At 35.2% G+C, this 26,545-nt stretch overlaps 1 protein-coding gene across 1 annotated transcript in view; it reads right to left on the minus strand.

Moving 5' to 3' along the window:
• Positions 1 to 26,545, minus strand: part of ROBO1 (roundabout guidance receptor 1) — a 448,749-nt gene that overhangs the window by 57,957 nt on the left and 364,247 nt on the right. The window contains exons 9-17 of the mRNA XM_052649948.1: positions 24,980 to 25,151; positions 15,635 to 15,840; positions 14,051 to 14,132; positions 13,715 to 13,883; positions 13,465 to 13,631; positions 7,597 to 7,718; positions 6,533 to 6,764; positions 5,451 to 5,572; positions 1,966 to 2,137 (exon numbers count right to left, since the gene is read on the minus strand). Coding sequence (XP_052505908.1) covers positions 1,966 to 2,137; positions 5,451 to 5,572; positions 6,533 to 6,764; positions 7,597 to 7,718; positions 13,465 to 13,631; positions 13,715 to 13,883; positions 14,051 to 14,132; positions 15,635 to 15,840; positions 24,980 to 25,151 — 1,444 coding nt within the window. The remainder of the gene's footprint in view (positions 1 to 1,965; positions 2,138 to 5,450; positions 5,573 to 6,532; positions 6,765 to 7,596; positions 7,719 to 13,464; positions 13,632 to 13,714; positions 13,884 to 14,050; positions 14,133 to 15,634; positions 15,841 to 24,979; positions 25,152 to 26,545) is intronic.

Below are 26,545 nucleotides of genomic sequence, written 5' to 3' on the forward strand. Positions count from 1 at the left end.
TGATTTAAATCTTAAATAAATAAAGTTACACATGGTCCTTTTTTCCAATTCATTTTTGAAAACCCAGAACTAGAAGTCATATATAATTTAAAAAGTAGACAAATGAAATGACAATGTAAGTTAATACTAACTTTTCACAAAACTAGGCAACTATCTGAGTAAAAAGACCTATGTTTAGACCGTTTTCTCCCATACCTTAAACTGTTTTCTCCCATACACTGCAATAGTCAAGTAATTAAAAAAAAATTGTTTTCTATACTGCTTAAAAATTTGGACTAAATGAACCAGAAATAAAACCATGAAGCTACTTCTTTTTTTTTTCACTTAAAAGTTGTGCATATTATAATCTGTTGAAAAAAAAAGTGTTAAAGGTAAAAGATATTCTCAGAATTAAATTCTGGCCCATGTCTGCAGTAAAGGTGACAAGCTCTCCACTGAAGCTTGAATGGTTCTCTCATAGCATACAGCTGTCAGGGGGTAGTGTTCCCATTCATCTGCTTGGAATCACAAAACAGTTCTGTGCAGCAGCGACATGCACAATTTCCAGACATGGTGCCATTTAAACCTTGCCCCACACTGTATGTTTCTTGTCTTCCTTTCTGCTGGCCCAGGGTCAACCTTGGAAGCCACATCAGCCTGAGATTCTCCACGTCTACAATCACTGGACTTCAGGTGGACTCTGTGTTACTTTACAGAAATTCTGCAAGTGTATCTGGTACAGTAGCTAGTATTATCTTGACAGTGGAACATCAACAACAGTTTCCAAATTGGATATAAAGTTCCTTATGTATGCCAACAAAGTTTATTAAAAGTAGAATGTTTCTTAATTTTGTTCTGAGATAATTTCTAAGATGTCATCAATATTACCAACAAGAAACAATACTATGTACTTCTTTGTGATATACGAAGACTCATGTATCTGATTCTTTTTCATAATTTAGCAACTGGCATAAAATACTACTAATGCTTAACTTCTGACCTGGAAGGAACAAAGTTGACTATATGCTTCTCAGTATCATGAAATTTCACTATCATCTCTTAACATCTCTTAACATCTTTTCTCTTCTCCTTCCATTTACAATTTTGTTGCTGTTTTTTTGTTGTTGTTTCTTTTAGATTTGACTGGTAACCATTTGATAATTTGAATTGTACGTGTATGTCTCTATAATGAAGTATGGCAACTAAGTGTTCTCCACATTTTTTATTCCTCTAACCAGTTTTGAAGCACATTGTACTTTTAACTTTTTAAGTAACTAGCATATGCCATATTTCAATGCTCTTTAACATCTCAGTCTATCTTTTGTTATCACATGCAATATCATTTTAAATAGACAAAAATGGTAAATATAAATTGCATATTGCTCTAAACTTCAAACACTTAGTTTAAGTTTTACATAGAAATTTTTTTTTAACCACATCTTTCCTGTTCACTGAGGCATCCTTTGTTGTTTAGTTGCTAAATCCTGTCCTACTCTTTTGCAGCCCCATGGACTGTCAGGCTCCTCTGTGCAAGGGATTCTCCAAGCAAGAACACTGGAGCGGGTTGCCATTTCCTTCTCCAGGGGAATCTTCCCTACCCAGGGACTGAACCTGGGTCTCCTGCATGGCAGACAGATTCTATAGCATGGAGACAGCAGGAAAGTTGAGGAGGTCTCACTGGTGCTCAGTTAATAGTATTTGTTGACAGATGGGAAAAAATTCAATAGGACAGAAAAAGGATGACACTGAACATTTACAGCCTTTTGCTCAAAATACCATTTAAAATGTTTGTTTGGATAAGTTTAAATTTAGTTGTGATATTATAGACAGATAAAATAAAGCTAACAATATTATTTTTGTAATTCTATCGGCACATTCCATAGTCTGTGCAACTTGCACTGGCTGCCTCCACTACGTACCAAAAAGAAAAGGAGGACACTGGGTACAGTGATAAGTCTTTCCAACCAGGTCTGCACTGGCACTCACCTAACTGGATGAACTGTGGCTCACTCTTCACCCCCGACCCGGCGCCCGTGCTGGCTGCCACCTCTACACTATATCGGATCCCAGGAACCAGTGAGGGAATGACCACAGAAAAGGTGGAACCATCTACTGTCTTGTTTATATGGTATCGCGTTTCATTGCCCAGACACCAGACCTGTAAGAAGAGCACAACAGTTATGTAAGTGAATATAAAGATCAACATAGTATTGTGGTTTTAGACCTAGACAGAGTTCAGATCTATCATGAACCTAATATAGGAAGTTTCAAAAGTCATTTTCCCCTAGATCTAGTTCTGAGAAGATGCTTCCTGTCAAACCTAGTGTTAGTAGTATGTTAAAAACCTCTTTGAACTTTCTTATATACTCTTAAAGAATTATATCAAGTGATTCTACAAATGTTTCTACAGAAGATTATACCAGGCGATTCTACAAAGAACCTGGTTCTTATCAACAGGATTTGCTTTTTTAAAAAATACACCTAGGTATTATATGCCAGAAAAAGATAAAACGAACTTGCAAAAACTTGTATACATCCAGATAAAGAACAGTAACTTACCTATCATCATTCAGTGTTTTCATTTCTACTATGGACTGGGCATAATACCAGATATCACAAAACAAAAATGAGTGGGAAACTGTGTTTCTAATACTTTATTTCAACAGTTCTCAGGGATAAAATTACCTGACGCTGTTACAGCACCATCACTTTTTATGTCAAAACAAGAAGCAGTTGATTTAAAAAGAGAGAGAGTTTCTGAGCAATCTAAACTATCTCGGCATAAGCATGGTTTTTAAAAAGAAAACAAGGACATATTTAGCACATGGAACTCTGCTCAATGTTATGTGGGAGCCTGGATGGCAGGGGGCGTGTTGGAGGAGAATGGATACATGTGTATGTGTGACTGAGTCCCTTGACTGTTCACCTGAAGCTATCACAACATTGTTAACTGGCTACACCCCAATACAATATAAAAAGTTCATAATAAATAAAGAGATGGATCCAGGACCTATTATAGAAGTCTTTTCCGGAAATATGTGTTCCAGACCACCAAGACCTAAAAAATAAATATAACTGAACATAAAGGGTAAGGGTCATCCTAAGATTTTTCTATCGATGGTATGTTGAACTATTATCCATGAAAGAAAAATAGCACTCTGATCTTGTATTTATGGTAATATTAATTAGTTTTTGATAAAATACAAGATCCTAATAACAATACATATTTGATTTGAAAGAAAAATATTCTAATAAGAAAATTATTGTATCTCTCATTAACTTTGATGATATTTGTGGTAGGAAATTATTTGTAGGAAATTAAGATCTCCGAGCTACGCTATAATCCTTAATTTAAATTTCTCTAAAGGATTACTGAATTATTAGAGTGATCTTTTGCAATGTTGTAGATCTTGGACATGATGCATGACAGTGTCTGGACTCAATTTCTATAAGAAAATGATCCACACAGTAGTAAAACACGCTCTGTATTCTTTATGATGTCCTCCAGCAAGATGTGGGATTATTTTCAAGTAGCCTATTGTTTAAACTGTAATAGGAAATGGGATTTAAAATGAATCTAAGAATGTCAGTGTCCTCTTTCACATGGGCAAAAATCTTTTTTGCTTTGAAAGTTAATATTATTTTAATATTGTTTCAATGCATAATACCAACAAATGGTCAGACTCTATACCAGGGTCTGATCATTTGAAAATAAAGAGTCCTTTGTGATTTTTTCCCCCCAATTACATTACACAGCTGAACCAAAGCCACAAACTGATTTTGTACCAGTCAATCAGGTTGTGAAAGGCATTTTATTATTTTAAATTGACCATGAAGTTAAGTGAAATCCACCCTTTCTCATTTCTTTAGGAGAGAAATGAGTTTTGACTCTTAGGGGAAAATGCCTACATTAACACAATTTTGCTTGAGAGCTGAGATATCGCCTTATTCTATATGCTTAAAAATCTCTATAACAGTTTATTTTTCCAGACTGAACCATAGCATCCCAGTATTGAAATAATCTTGAAACTCATGAGAAAGTTCAAAGTGTAGAGATTCTTACCTATTAATGACTCAATTACAGTAGAAGATTTAATTTCAAACACACAATGCGTTTATAACAGTATTTTAAATACCTTAAAAAAAGTCACCCCTTTAAATTATACACAAATTCATAAAGAGGTTTTTAGTTTGTTTTTAAAAGTCATTTTAAAATGAAATGTTATACCTAAAATTAAGCTCAGTATATTTGGTCATCGTACAAATTATTTTGGTACTCAGAAGTATATTTACGGTCTTTATTTGGGCCTTACCCAAAATGCATATCAACATCACCTGGAAAGATCTACCAAAGTATATAAACAAGGGCCTTATTACAGATGCTGAATCAGAATCTTTCAGAATGGTGGCCACGCACCTATATTTGTAAAATGATTCCATAAGTAATTCTGATATTAGCATGCAATTACCTGTAGAAGGTAAGTGTGTATTTACTTTCTTACCATCAATTTCATATCAATAGAAACAGGTAAGTTTTCACATTTATGAGACAATTCAGTAAATATAATTTAACTGGTCACTAGAAAAATACTGAGGTATCATGGACATATAAAGCACTGTCTATAGAAATACACGTCTTGCAGTTAAAAAGTCTTCTAGTATGTAATGTGCTTACATACATACTGAAAAAATACAAGAAAAATTTACTTTCTTGTGTGATTTCCATAATTCAATCTATCATTTACTCATTTAACATAGCTCATTAAGACTGTGCTCTAATGCTTATTCATTAATAGGATAAATATCATGTCCCTAACTTAATTTTATTCTACCTTGGCATGCTTAATATATTTGCTTGAAAATAATCTAGGTAAGCCTTTCTAAATTCAATGATTAGAGATGATTAACTTCACAGGTAAAAATAATTATTTAGAATCACTGAATTAAATTACTTCCAATATATCGTATGTTTAAAAAATTTCATTCAAACATATATAGAAATTTAAAATTGAATTTCCTCTGAGACATAAAATTTTGTTTAGAGATGCGGAAAGATGAAAACAAATTTATTAAAAAAATTTCAGGCACATTGAAATAATTTTACCAACTTACCTCCAATGTTACAAAATTCCAAATGTGTTGAAACAAAGAAACCATATCTGATACAATTCCATGGGGCAAACTAATTCTGCAAATGCATTTAAGCTGCATTTGGGGGGTGGGGGAATAAATTTTGACTAGTCTTTACATGTGTTGTTTGTGTGAGCACCTATATATACTGTGAGCAGGTAAATGCTCTCTTTTAAATTATTATTTTTTCAAATGGCTTAAGAAAAAAGTATTTCACAATTATTGACTCAACGGACAAGTATTAAAAAACAAAATTTATGTTGCTATGCTCACCAGCAGATGGCGCCAAATATCCATGAACAATATAACCAAGCTTGCTTTTTTACTATACATGTATTTACCTTATACTCTTGGACCATTCCATTTTGAGTATCTTCAGGAGGTGGCTGCCAACTAACAAGAATTGCAGTTCCATTTCCATCATTCTTTGATACAGTTACACTTTGAGGTGGGGCACTGGGTGCTATTAAATTGTTTTAAAGAGCAAGTTTATAAATAAGCATATTAAAAAACATTGAAAGCAGGCATTTAAACCATTAAACAGAACAAAGTTTATGTCTATATATATATATATATATATATATATATATATATGTTTAAGGATGTGTCTCCTCCAAGTCTGATTAGTCCCAAACTGTTTAAATTTTTCCTCGATACTGCTAACTTATTGTTACTGTGAATTTTCTATAACCAAAGTTATATAGATTAGCTATTTCCACAAAACATTCCAGGGGAATTCCTCTCTCTGCTATCCAAGTGCCACTGTCTCCCTAAAATGTTCAAAAGTATAAATGCTAACCATCCATGACATTAACTGTATTATAATTTACTGTAATCAAAGGAACAATTTAGGAACAATTCTTGTTATTTTTAAAGATTATACCTGTGACATGTAACTTGTAACGTTTATGTAAATACTAATTTTAATTTCCAGTTACATGGTGGCTAGACATACTGGTTTGTGTAGAGCTGAGGGGTTTCTAGGGATATGAACCATAAAATGTTAATCCCAGAAGGTCCTGGGCAAACCAAGACATTACTCACTTTATTTACAAATCCTCACTCAAAATAACATTTGATAAACGAATGAAAAAATTAACAGAAAGGCAAGCAAATTGAGGATAATTACATCTTTAAATGTGAATTTTAGTTCTGAATAATTAGATATATCCAAGATATGTCACTAAGTAATACAATGTTCACATTTGCACATTTTTATATAGGCCGCTATTAAAGCAAGTCAAGTATTACAGACTTTAGTTTTTAGTAGTTCTAATTAAATAACATCTATTAACAAAATATAATGCTCACTACCAAGACAGTTAATAATGTCACTATTACCATTAAAATTTTTCAATTACATTAATAAAAGCCTAATGAAAGTACTGCAATGCATAGTCATCACACATTTCATTATACTTGCCTTCTTCTAGGGTTTTGGCAAATTTAATTTCACTATCTGCTCCTTGAAATTCATTAAAAAAAGGACGAGCCTTAATTTCATAGTTGACTCCTTTTTTGAGATCAGGGATAACCACACTATTTTTGGTTGGGGTCCTCACTTCAAAAACTAACCACTCGGATTCACCATGGTTGGCTCCAGACGGGCGGTAAAGAACTTTGTATCCTTGAATATACTGAGACTGCTGGTCCACCTATTACAGTGACAAATAAAATGCAATCACTCATTCCTTCCATTGACTTTTTAGAAAATCATGAAAATTAATGTGACAAGAGGCAAACAAATTCTATCTGGCTTCATCTCACAGTTTTCTAGTCTATATGAGGTAGAATATGAAAAACAAATCACTATCCTTTGTAATCTGTCCACTTATCCAGCTTAATGTATAATATTAGCTATGAATTTCTATGCTTCATGTAAAAATGTGCCGCACCATGGCAGTTCTCTGGTAGACAGCTAGAGATAAGTCAGAGTGTCAAGGGGATGAGGAAACAACATGTGTTTTCCATTTTCTAATTTTAAAAGACTACTGAATGCTATTTAGAAATAGTTCTCAGTTAAAAATGTTCATATGTTAATAATTCTGTAAGTTATATACATTCTTTTGAAGAGTATTAGGAATACATAGCTTGTTTCCTTTGAGACGGGTAAAGTTCATTGTATGTATGCTTAGTCACTCAGTCGTGTCTGACTCTTTTCTACCCCACAGACCATAGCCCGCCAGGCTCTTCTGTGCATGGGATTCTCCAGGCAAGAATACTGGAGTGGGTTGCCATGCCCTTCTCCTGGGGATCTTTCCAACCCAGTTCATTACTGCATAATATAAAATACAAGCAAGATGACATTTTTCTCTGTTTAAAACCATTTCTCAGCTACCCCAACAAACAATGTTTATATTATAAAATTATCATTGGTGGGGAAGTAAGGAACAATATATTTTTGCATATTTTTCATACAATGATCTCCGAAAAGTCATCTGCTTATTAAAACTGAGATCAAATATTACAACAGCAACAATGACTCACTGTCCAGTGCACTTCGATTGAAGAGGAGGAAAGGATGGTGGGGTTGTGGAGATGCAGCACAACATTCCCCAGTTCTCGCTGGACCTGCTTGTGATCCACCCCCTGACTGGTTGGGGGAATATCTGCAACAATCCCAGAAGACTGTGTCAAAGCCTAGACAATGGTTCTGACTTGAATAGAAGCATGGGGAAACAGTCCTTTCATTCATAGAAAATCTCAGAAAAGAAGAATCATTCCAACTGTGAAGAATAATTTCAATCTGTGCTACAGAATAAAACAGGAACAACCTAACCTTTTTATTAGAATCGGGAGGACAGGACATACAGAGAGAGATAACAAGCAGACGGCATACAGAAAGCAAAACAGAGCAGGTGGCAAAAATAACAACGGCAGACATCAGTGTTTGAGGCCTCCTCCTATCATGTAATGATCGCTTTCTCGCCTAGGATGAACGGCTTAGTGCAATCCACTCTGAGTTTGTTACAGAACCTTCTGTAGTGATCCTAACTATGCAAGAAAGGAGATATCCAGGATCTGTGACCAGCAGATGAGTAAAGAAGAGAATGGAAACACCTAAGTGGAAAGCAAGCACAAAAAGAAATTAGACACCTCTCATCTTATAAGATAAACCCAGATATCTTTCCAAATAAGATATGTTAGTGGTTATAAAAGGGGGTATGGAAACCAGCAACAGGATAGGACAGGATAGAATAGAATAAATCTGATGAGAAAAGAGTACTTAACATCTATTTAACTGATGGTTGCTTTACTTTAATCATCGTATCCCTGTCAAAAAGGTTCAATAAAGAGATTTAAATCTCAAAAAATCAATGTTTTTAGAAAGGAGACCAGGAATATAGTAACAATTAAAACCATTACTAGTGTTCATTTATGTTGGATTTTTTTTTCCCAACAAAGAAGTATTTTTGCTAAACTTACTAAAAAGTCTGTACTTGATAAAAGTTGCCTGTTTCTACAGAGATTTGCTAAATACAGATGCTTTGCTTTGTTTACAGTAGCATGAACAAGAGAAGAAAATACTTTCATATCTAGAATTGTCCTTCTCAAATACCATATTTTGGCACATATATTCTAGACTACTTTCCATCTCATAAGCAACAGAAACAAGAATATTAGTTTTATGAATAATTAAAGAAAGAACTGAGTTTGGATAGAAAACAAAAACATGGATATTAAAAGTAAGATCGGTTATCTGGGAAAATAATTTTAAAAAGAGTGGATATGTGCATTTGTATAACTGGTTCACTTGCTATATACTTGAAACTAACACAACCCTTTAAATCAACTATACTTCAATAAAAATTTTTAAAATGAGGTTGGTAAGTATCTTTGATAGAGTTCAGAGAACACAGGCAAATGAAAGAGATGACAGATCAAGAGTACTATTCAAGACTCTGATGTAAAACCTTGATTTTATATATATATATACTGAGCCTCTGACATAAATTTATAAATAAGCAAAATGAGAAAAACTGAGTTTTGGCTTCTCATCCTTTATCAAACATTAGGAGTAGGTTTGGCTCATATTGGTCCTCAGGCCACAGACTATAGATAGAAAATACTTGATTGTTAAGTTTTTCATCTCAGGAATATTTCCTTCTGCACTAGTCTCCATTGCTCGTAGAATTTAATTACCATCTATCATTCATGGACAGAACTGGCAACTCAGCAACTTGACAGCCATGTAACACTGGGAAGATTTTGTAACCTCACTATTTTTCAGTTACCTCATCTGTCAAATGGCAGTATCAGTGGAAGTCACTTTGGAGTGTTTTTGTGAGAATTGAATTTCTTAAGGCATAGAAAGTCCTTTTGTTGAAGGTAGGGATTGGGTCCATTTTTACGAACCTAGAATACCTAGCACAATGACATACATATAGAATGTGTTTTATTAACACTAGTTGAGTTAAAGTGAATAACTGTATGGAACACAGACACATATTATACACATTAGCTTCTAAATATGCTCTCTCATATGTAAGATTCCATCCTTAGGGAAATCGTCTGCCTTCTAGGAAGTGTCTTCAAACATGTTAGTAATCATTTTTAAAGGTAACTACTATAATTTGCATGGCAATCTCTAATTTCTCTGGTTGAGGTAACCTTGCTAGTTAATCCTCTCATGAAAGTTTCTAGATTCTCTTGCCTACTGTCACCATCTTGGAAATAGAACATTATTTCAGAAAATTCCTCACAAGTAAGAAAAATGGAAAGTAATGTTTAATAGTATAATATTGAGACATTTATTAATTGATCTCTTTATTGTTCTTGTTTTCCTTCTCCTCCTGAAAGAAGTGTATTATCATGAAAAATGTCTTCCCAACATTCAGAGTCAAACTTGAAGGAAATCTTAGATGCTATTTTACCCCTGCCATTTCCCTAGTATTGGAGTTTCCTATACACGATCTTTGAGGATGGGACTGTTCAAGTCCCATATCATTATTTACAATAATTGGTCTTTTATTACCTAGAGCACACGTATTCTGTACATTCTGTGTCTGTGTACATATTCTTTAAAAGACAGGGTTCAAGAATGCTGTGTGGACAGAACGTGGATAAAGAATAGTATTAACAGTGGCAACAACCACCTTCATTGGTCTCCAATCCCCCCACCCCACCTGCTAGCTGCTCATTATAATCTCCCTTGCATTATCAAATCTTATATTTGAGAGCACATTTTGATTACCCTGGGATAGGGTTACTGTGACATGGGTCTACCTGACTCCTGAACAGGAAACTATGCCCTATATCTGTGCTAACTTATGACCCAGTTTACTCATAGGAATCTCCACTTGGGGAAGACTTTCCTGAAGCCATGCTGCAGAAGCAGTTAAAGAAGTTATGCTGGGGTTTCCTCGGTGGTCCAGTGGTTAAGAAATCTGTGCCCCCAGTGTGGTGGCTGAGTTCAAACCCTGGTCAGGGACCTAGATCTCATAGGACACAATTAAGAGATTGAATGTCACAACCAAAGATCCCAGGTGGCACGCAGAAGACCTAATGTGGCCAAATCAGTCAATCAGTCCATCAACACTAAAAAGAAAAATTATGAAAACAAGTAGCTTGCCCGCTTCCTGTGAATCAATTTCCAACAAGTCTTTCCTGAATTCCCTCTACCTCGGCTCTTTCCCTAACTGCTTACGCATTCTGTTTCTGTCAACTGGATTTTCCCAGGTTCTTCCCCAGGCTCCTGCTATGGTCTGACTCAGCTCAGTTTCACTGTGTCTCAAAAGCCATCTAAAACTAGACAGTAAAATTTGCCTCAATGTTAACTTCCATTTGCTGGTCTTATTTAGGTGCCTGGAGTTGGAATAAGCCTATCTTGCTCACACACAAGTCTCTCAAAATATTAAGGAAAAAAAATATCTGGCCTAGTCTAGCTTTATTATTTGGGGGGATATTTTTTGTGCGAAGTTCTGGATTTTTTTTTCCAGTGATAAGAATTTTAGCTTTCAGTGCAGCCTCCCCAACCATCCTCATCTTCCTTTTAAATATCTTAAAATTCTACCTGAAAATGTAGTGCTCAAAAAAGAACACATTACTCTATTCGTGATCTCACCAGTTCAGATTTTGCTCTGCATATAATTCTGCTAAGACTACATTTGTTTTTCTGACAACTACTCACTCGGTTGGCTCTGGGAGGTGTTCTATCTAATTGACTTCAAACACTGAAGTCAGCCTCCCCCCCACCCTGCCCCCAACACACCCAATGCACACACTCCTTTTAAGCCCAGTATCCTCAGCCTATCCTTCTATAGCTAAGTTTTAAAACCTAAGTTCAAGTACCAGACTTTTAAATTTGCTCCATTAATTTTAATCTTGTTAGCGCTAGCCCATCATTCCAGTCTGTCGAGTTACTTAATTCTGGTTCTCTCACTTAGCATGAGAGCTGTGTTTCTCAAATTTTATGAACTTTCCTTATTTTTAGTCCAGTGAAAGAAATACAAATCCAATGACAAATGACAAAGTCTTCTGGTATAACATAGAAAAGAAATCTGAGTCCTGCATATTCATGAAGTTGGCTAATTTAATACTTGTCCAATCCTGTGGCGTAGGGATTTTTAGCCCCATTATATAGTTAAGGGAATCAATGCTCAGGACTCACTAGCTTGCTAATAGATTGAGGAGCTGAGATAACAAATTTTTTGATTTCAAAACGGTATGCCTGTTTTACTGTTTCTAGTTTTCCCGCTGACATGGGTTCATTTCATTTAGGTTATTCTACTAGCTATCATGTATAAAGGTAAGTAGATTAAAATTTTTAAAAAAACAAGTTAACAGATAAAGCATTAACAACTCCCCATTTACAGCTGAGGATGTATTTTACAAAATCATTCATATGTATATATGACAGAATCACAGTTAATCAGAAACTTTCACTAAGGTCTATTGGGTAGAGACCACTGTACTGGGGACCAAAGTTTCAGTTCACTTTACAGCTGTCCTAGTTTCTGCATTCTTTACAAATGCGTATATAACACTGAAAACCTCAAACTGCCTTAAGGCAGGCTCTGAGACTATTAAAGCTACTGGTGAAGTGACTCATACTAGCAAATATATGCATTTGGGTGTGTTGATTTCACACAGCAAAAAACAGACATGGGCATGTTCCATTGCTCGGTTTGCTTTCTCTGGGAATTCTGAAACAAAAGGTCCTTCTCAAAAGGTTGTTTATACACTCTTTAGAGAAGACAAAATGCCCAACATGGCAGCTAGACACTCTCTCAAAACTGGAAAAAGTAATTAAAATCTTTTAGTACTTCTGTGTACAGTTTGTTTCTATCACTGTAACTAAGTTTCAATTTTTGCTTTGGAAACACACAAAGATAGAGACATTATGATTCCTCTGTATGGTCACAAAAGAATCTTATATTTCTAATTCCTACCATCTAGAGGTAACCTTTCTTTACTAATCTTATATGAATAAAGTATATTTTAACTGTGATGACAATACATTAAAATAAAAGGTACAGGTTGATTCAAATTCACCTTTTTTTCAATATACAAGTTTTACCACTGCTTAAACATTAAAATAACAGGAGGAACAAGAGGGTGAATAGGAGATAATAATCTGCTGAAAGCTAAAAATAATTCTTATTCATGAAAGACAATAAAAAGCAGTATATCCAGAATGTGGTTCAAGTGAAAAAATTCCCAATTTCAAATGTTTTTAGAAGCAGCTTCAACATGTTCATTTTTCCTCGTATCTGTTTTTTTTAACTCAGCTTTGATGAACACATACATGATTTCCATTTGAAAGTTTAATACGTTATGGACAATGTAAGATAGACCAAAGAATATACAGATCTAGATTATTTCCATGCTTTGGAAAGATTGGACAGAGGGGTTAAGAACAACTATCTCTTACATTTGTGTGATTTCCAGAGAGTATTACTTGATTATGTTTGTAATGTTCAAGACTCATCCCAAAAGTCATGAATATTAATCTCATAAACAAAATTTCCTTAATTTTATATACAACTAAAGATTTTGTGATTTGTGATTAAGATTAAATCACAAAAAGATTTGTGATTAAGATTTTACATCCACATGTAGTCATATTTAAAAATCAAGAAACTGATTATAAAAATATTCTCATAATCCTTTTGCTCACTGAATTTGTGACTTTATAAAACGAGGAACATTTCTTTGTTATTTGTCAAGTCATGGAGTGTTTAGTCAACAAAATAAGAAAGTTTGCAGACACCATGATTTAAAAATTAATTGAGCAACTAAAACACATATATTTTAAATATATAATCTTAGCATGTAGTACAAATGATTTTACTTGTATAAGTGTAACATCTAAAGATAAGTAGGTGTCCCAAGGCTGCGTGAATCAACACTTACCTTGTGTTTTCACTGGGTCTGATATCTGGCTGGGATCACTAATTCCATATGCATTGGCAGCCCTCACAAGGAAAAGGTAAATTGCATTAGGTTTGAGTCCTTTAATGGCAAATGCTTCTGTTTTCACATTCTCCGCTACCGTCTGCCAGCTGCTACCAGATGCATGGCTATGGATAGATACATCAGTTAGAACATGCATATTTAATGGCAAATCAAAACAGAGAACTAGCAAACACCATCTTCGCGTTACCTGAAGGCTTCTATAATATAAGACGTTGGAGTTGCACCTGAATTCAAATTTGGTTGCCATGACAACGTTACTGTATTTCGGCTGACATCTGTAACTTCAGGTTTTGAGGGGGCACTAGGGATTAAATTTGGATCGGTGGGTCTTGGAGGCTGCACTGGAACTCCAAATTCTAACAAAGAAGAAAGAAATGAAAGATGCTTACACAGAGAAGCACATAAATGTAGATAAAATATCCATCCCCTACGTAGACTTCAAGACATCCACTTCATCTTTTTACCAGTAAGGAAACAACTACATTTCAAGCTTCACTTTTAGGTAAAATACTATCAAATTTACCTTGGACTTCAATGTAAGCACTCCACGTTGCTTCACCACTGGGGGTTGATGCAATGCATGTGTATCGACCAGTATCACCCAGCTGAGAAGACAAATCGAAAATAAATATTTGGAATACTCAAGAGCTCACTGGGATGGCAAAACAATTATATTTTGTATATGGCCCATGAATATGGATAGCTGCCTTAAAATGCACTAACCAGAAGCTTCCTCTTAATTTAACATGTTTTCATTGAATGTGAATTAAAATACTGCATGAAGATAAAAGACAATTTGTTATTCTAATTGTATGATAAATATATAGTATTTAAGTGCATTAACATCATCAATTTCTGTGTCAGGCACAGTACACGAGGTATATAACCTTAAATTCAAAGGGTTAATCTTTAATACTAATTTATATTTCATATTTACTAAGTCACATAGTAAGGCTAATAAAGTATAGCCAATGACTCTTCTTGCTGTTTCATATTTTACCTGAGTTACATCCACATGGATAAAGGAGATAAACAGATATTTAAAAGAAAATGAATAGACACAGAACGATTTCTTCTTAAAGCATTCCCTCTTTTTTCTCATTTTATTTTTCTAACCTGTAACTTCAGGCAGTTAACAAGTATAAAGTTAAACCCCGGCTAGAATGATGCTCTCTCCCCCTTCAGAAGACTGACTGCCAGAAAACAAACACAGGCCACATGCTCAATGGTAAAATCCTCAGTAGCATAATGAACCCATATACCTCTGCTTGAGGCAATAACTCTATCATCAAATAATATTGGATAAAGCAAGAATGCTGTCATTTTGTTCTGGCAAATGTAATAACAAAGTCACAATCACTGTCAGAAAAAAGTACAACATATTAACTTTCGCAGCACATGAAATGAACTGCTATGTTGATCCAAAACTCCAAAGAAGCCACTCACAATAGGCAATAAAGCAATTGAAATTTATGTTTATTGCTGTCAAAGCTATTCTTTCATATGCCCCATGAGCTTGTCTCGTCTTGACCTAAAATGAAAAAGAAAAACCAAGACAAAACAATATAGTCCTGAAAAGAACATGTATGGGATGTGACATCCTGGGAAGGTAAATCCCTAAATTGTTCCCACGAACCTGTGAGATTTCATCATTTCACATTCTGATTTGAAATGTACATTGAATCTATACACCGCTTTACCATTTTTGTTTACATGTAGAGTATTCTGTAATTGCGAAATGCTGAACCAAATATTCACAATAGAACTCTTGAAGTTTACAGCACATAATATAGTACTGGAAAATAACTTTGCAAAATGGAAGGAATGCATTATATCACTGCTTGGAAGGTATTTTTTTTCTCCCACAAATTCTCATCCTTTTCTCCTCCATGTAAAACCTTACACTACTTGCCATGGGTTAAATTATGAGTCATATCACCAGAAATACACACAGAGAAGTGTCTGAAAGAATAAAGCATCAAATTAAACATATATTCATACTGCTATTAGCATTTCATTATTTCTAAAAATTGAGGCTTCAACACTGGTTTGCTGGAGGCAAAAACAAAGTGGAACAAAATGCGAAACCCAGGGTGTCACAAGTTACCTTAGCATATCGGATCTGTAGTACTCCGGTCTCCAGCTGTTTGATTCGAGAGTCTTGGGTTGAAACAAGGACTCCATCCTTTCTCCACAGAATTGTGGGCACTGGACTGCCTGTGGCCACACAGCTGAGCACTAAAGTACCATCCACTGCTACAGTCTGATTCACAGGACCTTGTCGAATGACTGGGGGAGGTCGGTCTGCAATCACTGCCAGCAAAAACAACAGGAAATAGATTTCTGCAACTGGAAGCAATTTTCTAATCATCTGAGCAACAGCAGTTGCTCTAGGCTTTGAAACACACTAATTAAACAAGTAATTAAAGTAGGAGACATGCATTATTCAGAATGCATTTCTATGATGTACTGATTCAGAACATTAAAATGAGATACAATGTACCAACCACTGAGTAGGCTTGCTGCATTGTCCAGGGACCTATTTAAGAGTTCAGACACTACATAAGGGTTGTGGATGGTGAAGATGTATGGTGGTGAGAAGTGGAGTACTGTGCTTTTTAAATTTTAAAATATGTAAAACACAAAATGACAACAAAAAACTATTTAGCCTAAGGAAATGAATGAGACAGATCTTCATAAATGAACCAAAGCCAACTTGACAATGGTTCTGTGTCCAACAGATAGAATGATGGTGTCACACCAGCATGTTTGATAATTTTGTATCCGAAAACATTTGGGCTTTGACAACTGACAAATAAATATGATTAAGCTCTTTTGATATTGGGATTTTTTCTATTAAAATAGTACATGCTTAAACATATCTCAATCCTAATAATTTCAGGGAAACTGGAAAACTGTCCAAAAATACTGTTGGTAGGTGGTAGTTCAGGTGATAAAGAATCTGCCTACAATGAGGGAGACCCAGGTTTGATCCCTGGGTCAGGAAGATCCCCTAGGGAAGGAAATGACAATGCATTCCAGTATCCTTCCCTAGGAAGTCTCATGGACAGAGAAACCTGGTGCGCTACAGTCCTCGGGGTCTCAAGACTTGGACAAGATTAGGGAGTAAACAATGACAAATCCAAAAATATAACTCAAGCTGATACTCTAACTCAGGAAATCACACACTTCCATATCAGAATTATAGGAATGGGAAGATGCTTTCACTAATTTTATTATCTTAACAGTTTTAATGTCCTATGGAAGGAAAGAATGGAAGGCAACTTTTACAAAATACAAATAAAATTATTTTATTATATGAAAAAAATCTAAAAGTTTTATCTGAGACAATAAAATCATAATTTGGGGGAAAATCCACAACAACTGTAGTGGAACGAGAATAAAGCCTGCATGAGATAGATCTTCTATCCCTTGACCTTGGCAATTTAGGTGAAATTTCATAGATAGTTTTGTAAATGATTAAACAAACAAAAAAAGTTCATTTTTCATTATTAAACTTTAAAATTCTGAATATTAGTTTAAAATTTCCATGTCATGAGTATTCAAAAGACAACTCTAAGAAATTGCCTGCTTAAAGAAAACTAGTTGCCAGAGTAACTAAATTTTGGATGCAACATTTTCAAGTCTGGATGTGTCACGTTCAAAGTTTTATGCACCAAAGATTCTGCACAAACTGGAGTCACATGTCAATTTGTTCCTCATTTATCATGCAATAATTATTAGTGTTGGGCATTCAATCTAAGAAAAACAAGAAAGCAAAAGAGTGAAATCAGCAACTGTGCATTTTTACTTCACCCTTCCAATTCTCTTCCATCTTTGGTTGCTAGTGTGAAATTTGTTAATACCGTAGGGGTGTATTAGAAGGCTGGAGCTTGAAACTTGGCAGGAATGTTTCAGATACTCCACGGGTGAAAAATAGAAGCCAATACTTCCTTTGCTTAGAGTTGTTTAATCTTTTCTACATTATCTGTTAAGTTTGGCTAAAATCAAATTAAATGCCCCTCCTGGTATGTATGAAAAAATAATGATAGTGTTTTATTGCACTGAGGTTTTTATAAGACTCTACTGCCTGTGCTCCCTTGATTCTAAGAATGAATGGATATTTATTTCTAGATATTAATTAAATTAGTAACAGAATGGTTCTTTATAACTGATTATAATTAAGCCCAGTAGTGCAGTGGTTTACTTTCATAGTCTTATTATATTTAGAAATAATTCAGTATTTGGGGATTTATTTAATTCTTTCTGTCTTCACAGTTCTTTGATATTTGCCTCATATTTAGCATCCTTTGCATTTTCTTATCCTATCCCAACCCAGAATAATGATGTTGTTTCCCAGTTACTGATTTCTTCCTAGTTTACCTTGGGTGGTTTACAAAAATAAGCAAGAAAAGAGGAGCAGGCTTGATTATCAGCCTATATCATCTGTCATGTGTCTTTAGGCAAGTGCTTTATATTACCTAAGTCTCTGGTTTTTATCTGTAATATGAGAATAATAATACTTGTTATAACCATCTCCAGGGATTGCTATCAAGATTTAAGTGGAATAACAAATATTCCATGTGCTTTGCTAATTGCAAAAAGCTAGACATTTATATGAATTGTGAAATCACCACTTACCCTTTTCTATAAAATAGTAAGATGCAAATCAGAGGCAAAAAAGTTCATTAAAGCAATTTTATATTTTTAGGTAAGACAACGGAATATGTTGGTGTCACAGATTAGAATAAAACACTGATAAAACATCTAAAGTTACACAAACTAAAGTGCATGGCACATTTACAAATCAACCCTAAATTTAGGATTTATGAGAAAAACTTCAAATAAACAGTCTAATAGCTCACATTTGGATTATTAGAATGAATTATCAGGTAGTAAAGCAGGATGTGTAAGAAACAGAAATATGATTTAAAGAAAGTAAGTGCATGGACTTTGGAATCAGAAGGATTCAGCAGTGTAAAAAGAAAATGTTCCATATCTGTGCTCTTTAATATAGAAACCAAGGGCTTCAAGTGGCTACTGAGCACCTGAGTGTGGCTGGTGTGATTGAGGAACTGGATGTGTAACTTTAAGTAATTTTAATTGTTATTTAAATAGCATCATGTGGCAGGTGGCTACTGTACTGGATGGTGCAAACTTTTGTTTTAAATCTCAGTTCTGCTAGCTAGTATCTGAAGGCTCTGGGAATATCTTTTTTTTAATTAGTCTATCTTTATTGGAGTATGCTTGCTTTCCAATATTGTGTTAGTTTCTACTGTACAGCAAAATGCATCAGTCATACATACACATATACCCCCTCTCTTCTGGACTTCTTCCCATTCGGGTCACCACAGAGCATTAAGTAGAGTTCCCTGTGGTATACAGTAGGTTCTCATTAGTTACCTATTTTATACGTAGAATCAATAGTGTATATATATCGATCCCAATCTCCCAATTGCTCCTATCCCCACTCCCCCCTTGGTATCTGAGTAAAACACATATCGCATATTAATGCATAAATGTAGAATCTACAAAAATGGAGTAGATGGTCTTACTTGCAAGGCAGGAATAGAGACAGAGACATAGAAATCTGGGTGTATCTTTTTACCATTCTCTGCTTCAGTTTCCTATCTATAAAGTGCAGTGTTAGATTTGAAATGATTGATCTGTTTAAAGTTACTAGCATAGTGCCTGGCACAAAGGAGACATTCAATAACTATAACTGCTGATTTTAATTATCAGTATAGTGGTGCTGGTGCTGGTGCTGGTGCTGGTGCTGGTAGTGGTGCTGGTTCCAGCAGTGTAACAGGTGATATATCCCTAGTTTTCCACATGTTCAGTGAAAGATTTAAAGACCCTAAATATAAAGCTATAACATCAGAGGTAATATATTTTTGTCACCTCAAAAAATAATCATAAAGTCTATGTTAATACATATAAATATAGTCATAAGATAACTTTAAGTGAGAAACAGTATAGAATAACATACGTGCACTGACTAGTTTGAGTATGCAAAATTACATCTATACACCAACAAACGGGGCATCCCAGGTGATGCTAGTGGTAAAGAACCTGCCTGTCAATGCAGGAGATGAGACATAAGAGACTCGGGTTCAATCCCTGGGTCAGGAAGATCCGCTGGGGGAGGAAATGGCAACCTACTCCAGTATTCTTGCCTGGAGAATCCCCAGGGATGCAGCAGCCTGACAGGCTGCAATCCATAGGGTAGCAAAGAGTCAGACATGACTGAGGTGACTTAGCATGCAGACCAGCAAACGTTAAGAGTCATATATCACAATTGCCATCAGTTTGCAAAACATATCTCAAATACCTGAAGGCTGTAAACGATCATCTCATTTCAGCAATTAGGAAGCTGAAACACTGGAAGCAATTGGTAAATAGCTAGTAATTGGAAAACTAACCCTCTATCCACTGTATATCAATAACTTTTGAGAGATTCATGCAAGCGATTTTAGATTTTATATATCATTCAGTCACCACTAACTACTTTTTCTTACTTTTTAGTAATAAAGAGAAGAAGCATTTTCAATTAAATAGGTGACATGAATTTCTATGTTCCTGAGTCAAGTGTGACTAGGTGTAGGCCTCAGGTGCAGAGAAATAGCACTTCAAAGACAATTATGCTCTACCGTATTCTCTGCCTCATGCTTTGTTCTGCCTTTGCCTTTGTTCTGTTTGCAAACAATAAAGAGAAAAAGATGAGAAACTAAAGTCAAGTAGTATCCAGAAAATACTCTGCCTATTATCTCTCTTCTTGATTTGGTAATATGTAAATAAGGCTATGGTTTTTCCAGTGGCCATGTATGGCTATGAGAGTTGGACTACAAAGAAAGCTGAGCGCCAAAGAATTGATGCTTTTGAACTGTGGTGTTGGAGAAGACTCTTGACAGTCCCTTGGACTGCAAAGAGATCCAACCAGTCCATTCTGAAGGAGATCAGCCTTGGGTGTTCTTTGGAAGGAATGATGCTAAAGCTAAAACTCCAATACTTTGGCCACCTCATGCAAAGAGTTGACTCATTGGTAAAGACCCTGATGCTGGGAGGTATTGGGGACAGGAGGAGAAGGGGATGACAGAGGATGAGATGGCTGGACGGGCATCACCGACTCAATGCACATGAGTTTGAGTGAACTCCGGGAGTTGGTGATGGACAGGGAGGCCTGGCGAGCTGTGATTCATGGGGTCACAAAGAGTCAGACACGACTAAGTGACTGCAATGAACTGAAGTGAAATATTGATATTGTCAGCACACACAATAGGTACAGCTTACCTATAAAGAATGAGTTCATAGTTCGAAGTTGTCTGTACAATGTTTATGGACTCCAAAACAAACAAAACTAAAAATTTGGTACCACCACAGCAAATACAAAACCACCTAAAATCTCCCCAGAGATGGTAAGATGAAATAGGACATTTAGTTTTAGAAGTGAACTGGCTACTAGGGATGAATCCCAAATCCACAAATTTAGGGGTTTTGTTTTGCTTTTAGTTTAGCAGAAGTTGATATGCTTGATCTATTCTCACATATAACCCTTCATGATAAAGCCATGTCAAAGCCACTTAGAAAGTCTTGCTTTCAATTATGAGAATAGTAAGGGATATTTCCTTGGAAGGAAAATTATGACCAACCTAGATAGCATATTGAAAAGCAGAGACATTACTTTGCCAACAAAGGTTCATCTAGTCAGGCTATGGTTTTTCCAGTGGTCATGTATGGATGTGAGAGTTGGACTGTTTAGAAAGCTGAGCACCAAAGAATTGATGCTTTTGAACTGTGGTGTTGGAGAAGACTCTTGAGAGTCCCTTGGACTGCAAAGAGATCCAACCAGTCCATTCTAAAGATCAGCCCTGGGTGTTCTTTGGAAGGAATGATGGTAAAGCTGAAACTCCAGTACTTTGGCCACCTCATGCGAAGAGTTAACTCATGGGAAAAGACTCTGATGCTAGGAGGGATTGGGGGCAGGAGAAGAAGGGGACAACAGCAGATGAGATGGCTGGATGGGATCACTGACTCGATGGACGTGAGCTTGAGTGAACTCCGGGAGTTGGTGATGGACAGGGAGGCCTGGCATGCTGCAATTCAGGGCGTTGCAAAGAATCGGACATGACTGAGTGACTGAACTGAACTGAACTGAAGGGATATTTGAAAATACTTTATCAGAGTTTCCTTTGGCCATTTTTCATGTACATCCTTACATACAAGTTGCTTTATAAAGTTGCAATCATAAACATATTTGCAAATCTATGTTCTTTTTCTAAATATTGATTATATCAATCATTATCAAATTCATTATGTGTCTTCACAGTCATCATTGAATAGCTCTAATACATTTAAGAAATTGTAAAAACATTTTGAAAGTGAAAGTGGGTCAGTCATAACCAACTCTTTAAGACCCCATGGACCATACAGTCCATGGAATTCCCCAGGCCAAAATACTGGAGTGGGTAGCCTTTCCCTTCTCCAGGGGATCTTCCCAACCCAGGGATCCACCCCTGGTCTCCTGCATTGCAGGTGGATTATTTACCAGCTGAACTACAAGGGAAGCCCCCAAAACATTTTAGGTCATCCTAATTTATTGGAGTCAGTAGATATATAATGTATATCATACACAATGTTAAGAATGTGAACTTTTGAGTGAGATGGCCTGAATTTTGAAGTATGTCTTAATCAACAGCTAGCTGTTCATTCCTTCCTTCTTTGTTACAACTACTTATTTAAAAAAAAAATATCTAGTGAGTGTCTACCATGTGTCAGACCTTGGTGGATACAGTGTATATATTTGATTTGATTGGACAGAAATATTCCCGAAGTCGGAAGACTCGGATTGTTAAAATGTTAATTCTCAAATTGCTCAACAATTAAAGTGGAATCAAAACTAAAATTCTGATTTCTCTGTCTGCCTAGGATATTAGGTTGTATATGTATATCTCTGTGTGTGTGTGTGTGTGCATTATGTGTATGGAAATTGACCAGTTTTAAAATCTTTATTAAAAAATGATGAAGACCTGTAACAGCCAACCTAAAACAAGAAAAATAAAGTTGGAGACTTTACCAGTTTGTAAGGTTTACTATAAAGCTATAAAAATTAAGATCACATATACTGGCATAAATAACTGGAATATAACAGAGAAAATAGAAGTAGGTAACTACATTTATGGGGCCTTCCCTCATAGCTCAGTTGGTAAAGAATCCACCTGCAATGCAGGAGACTTGGTTTGTTTCCTGGGTTGGGAAGATCTGCTGGAAAAGGGATAGGCTACCCACTCCAGTATTCTTGGGCTTCCCTTGTGGCTCAGCTAATAAAGAATCTGCCTGCAATGCGGGAGACCTGGGTTTGATCCCTGGGTTGGGGAGATCTGCTGGAAAAAGGAAAGGCTACCCACTCCAGTATTCTGGCCTGGAGAATAGTCCATGGGGTCGCAAAGAGTCAGACAAGACTGAGTGACTTTCACTTTCACTACGTTTATGTTCATTTGAATTATGATTAACATGCCACTGAAATTCACCAGGGAAAGGAATGCCTTTTCAGTAACTGATGCTGAAATATTTAGGATCCATATAAGGGAAGAAAATGAATTTTGACCCTTATTTTATACCATACTCAAAGATTAGTTAAAGATTAACAACTTAAATCTCAAACATACAGACAATGAAGATTCCAGAAAAAAACAGGTGAATATCCTCATGATCTTAAGGTAGAATAGGGAACTAAAAGGCCAAAGCACAGGAGAAAAAAGTAATACATTGGTTCTCATTAGAATTAATTTTTTAAGCCTTAAAATCATCATTAAGCAAACGACTGGGAATAAATATTTATAATACATATATCAGTCTAAGATATAGCCAGACTACATGTGAAAATGGAAAAAAAAAAAAAGAGAGAGAGAGAAATGAGTAGAGTACATGCATCCACGAAGAGGCAAACCAGGATAATTGAGTGCATATGCCCACCCGTAGTCTTCTACAGAAACATTTAGCTTTATTAATAAAAGTCCTAAACTGAAAATAACCCATCAATAGAAGAGTATATAAATAAACATAAATAAATTGTGAGCTACTTATACAGTGGAATACTATACAGCAACAAAAAGAGTGTGTATGTATATTTTTATGTATATATACATGTGTATATACAAGTACTCTCCAGTGTTTGAAAGTTCATTATGAGCCAGTTTGCTTTTATGAGGGCTTCCCTGATGGTTCAGTTGGTAGAGAATCCGCCTGCAATGCAGGAGATTCTGGTTCGATTCCTGGGTTGGGAAGATCTCCTGGAGAAGGGAAAGGCTACCCACTCCAGTATTCTGGCCTATAGAATTCCATGGACTGTATAGTCCATGGGGTGGCAGAGTCAGACATGACTGAGTGACTTTCACTTTTTTTGCTTTTATGAAAGACCTATATTAATATAGGGCTTCCTAGGTGTCTCAGTGGTAAAGAATCCTCCTGCCAGTGCAGGAGATGTGGGCTTGTTCCCTGGGTCAAGAAGATCCCCTGGAAAGGGAAATGGCAACCCACTCCCAGTACTCTTGCCTGGGAAATCCCATGGACAGAGAAGCCTGGCAGGCTATTGTCCATGGAGTCACAAAGAGTCTGACATGACTGAGCACGCAGGCGTGCACATTAGTGTATTTGCTCACTAACTGAAATAAATCTGCAGTGCATTTTCAGTTTTATGAAAAGAAACAATTATTTCCTCACTTTATGCCATTTCTACTTATGTTTTCTGTTTCATAGGAATGTTCTATTTTCAAAGAGCAGAGGAAATCTGTTTGTATATACTTTTTATATATTCATATGCTTACTTATATTTCCTTTTCTTCTACTGCTTTCCATCTAATGGTTTGGAGATTTTCTCTATTGTTATTCAGTCTGGAAGTCATGTCCAACTCTTCAACCCCACTGACCACAGCACATCAGGCTTCCCTGTCCTTCACTATCTCCAGGAGTTTGCTCAAATTCAGATTTCTCTATTACTGCATCTTTATATTTGGCATTAATTAATCATGCTTAGAAGAGTTGATAAACAGAACAAAAACTTGCTCATCTTGAGTTGTGAGAAGGATCTGTCAACAATTCATCTTATCTTCATGATTTGGAAGAAAGAAAAAGGATGATGTTTTATACCAAGAGATTTTAAAATATTTTTTTATTTTTCAAAACATGGACACAGTCCTGTGTATAACTATTCAGTGTAAACTTTCCTTGTATAATTGCCATGCTTTTATGAATCTAATTTGATGCAAGAAATTTCATATAGCCTAGTTAAAATAAAAATGATTTTACATTTAATCACTTTTATCTTTATCCTTTTAGCCTTATATCAAAATTACTGTAAAAAAGGATACAAAGTTGAAAATAAATGTGCTTACTGGTATTCTCTTTAGACACTAAGCCAAACTTTGCCATTTTGAAATAAAATGCTCTACTTTACCATCGGTAACTTCCAAATATGCTTTTGTGATGATACTTCCGGCAACATTCAAAGTCTGGCAGATATAATAACCAACATCAGATCGCTGGACATTAGTAATAGTGAGGTCACCAGTCTGGGAGACTGAAAAACGGCTGGATGACTGTGGTGGCTGATATGAGAAAAGCAGATTCTAGAACCCAGAATTTGGGAGGAAAGAATAATAAGTTAATTGCTAGTTTCCAACATGTTTTTATGTTTTATATATTTATAAACAGATAAATAAATAGCAGCAGCAGCACATGAATATTTATACATACACAAATATATGTATGAAAATAAACTAAATATTCTCTATCACATACCAACATAGACAGAGGTACACACACACATACAAATGAACAAAGTTTAATCATCTAAACTTAAATGGGGTTATTTGAAAATTTAAATGAATTCTAAATATTGATAGATGCCTTTATAATTTCAATGTCAAACAATACTATTTATAAAAGAATATGAGATACTATTAAATGTTTTACATGTTTCAGCAAAACAGACTTAAAACTTTTGTTTCACACAGATGTGACTATTAGAATTCTAAACATTAAATCTTTTAATATATAAACAACATTAAAATTTAAACACATTCCAACAAATTAAGTTTAAGGATATCATTTTGGTACCATCACAAGAATCTCTGTTACCTGTCCATTATAAAAGTTCAGTAATCTCTATCAAATTGTCAAGTTTCTTATTTTTCTGGGTAAATGGTGAGCATATCTATCATAGATTTTTAAATTCAAATACTGAATTTAAGAATTCATAATGGGGTTCTATTTCTGCAGAAAGTTATGTTAAAAACAAACTCTAGACAATATGTGATGTTACTTGGTGGTACAAATTTCTCTCTATGAATCTAAACATCTTGCTCATTGGAAGGAGTATATACTTCATGCAAAGTAACATGTGGCATCATTCTTTTTCATGAAATAAATAATATCAACATTTCTTCTAATCAAAAAAATTTGTTACTTTTTAAAAATTTTAGGTGCCTTTTAACATGTATCACTTATAAAAGCTTAACTACTAGTGCATGGATATGTATTCAAAAACAAAATATTAAGAAATACTGAGTTATTAAATCTTACCAAGCCAAATCAAAAATTATTTCAAATATGATATAGATATTAGATGACAATGAATGATCTATTTAAACAACTAAATGGATCATTTAAATATTATTCTACTAAGAAGATCTGCTAGTGGGTTTACTCTTATTGATACACAGATATTCATGTATAATATACTTTCAATTCTTCCTGTTCTACTAAAATATTTTTTCTCATCTTTAATCTGCCGTCAGCAAATTTTGTCCTTTGAGGCCCAGTGAAAGGTGTTAGAACCAACCAAGATATCAGAACTCAAGTAATAGCCTCCGTACCATAATCAAGTTGATATTTGCTACCAAAGTGAAAATAAAAGTTAACTTGATGGCACGGTATATAAATTATTAGTGAGTACAGTCAGTAAATTACCTCCATGTAATTTTTATGAACATAGTAGAAGTAAGATCAGAAGACAACACAC

This window comes from Budorcas taxicolor, chromosome 1 (assembly GCF_023091745.1).
Source record: "Budorcas taxicolor isolate Tak-1 chromosome 1, Takin1.1, whole genome shotgun sequence".
In the NCBI taxonomy this organism is placed as follows: domain Eukaryota; kingdom Metazoa; phylum Chordata; class Mammalia; order Artiodactyla; family Bovidae; genus Budorcas; species Budorcas taxicolor.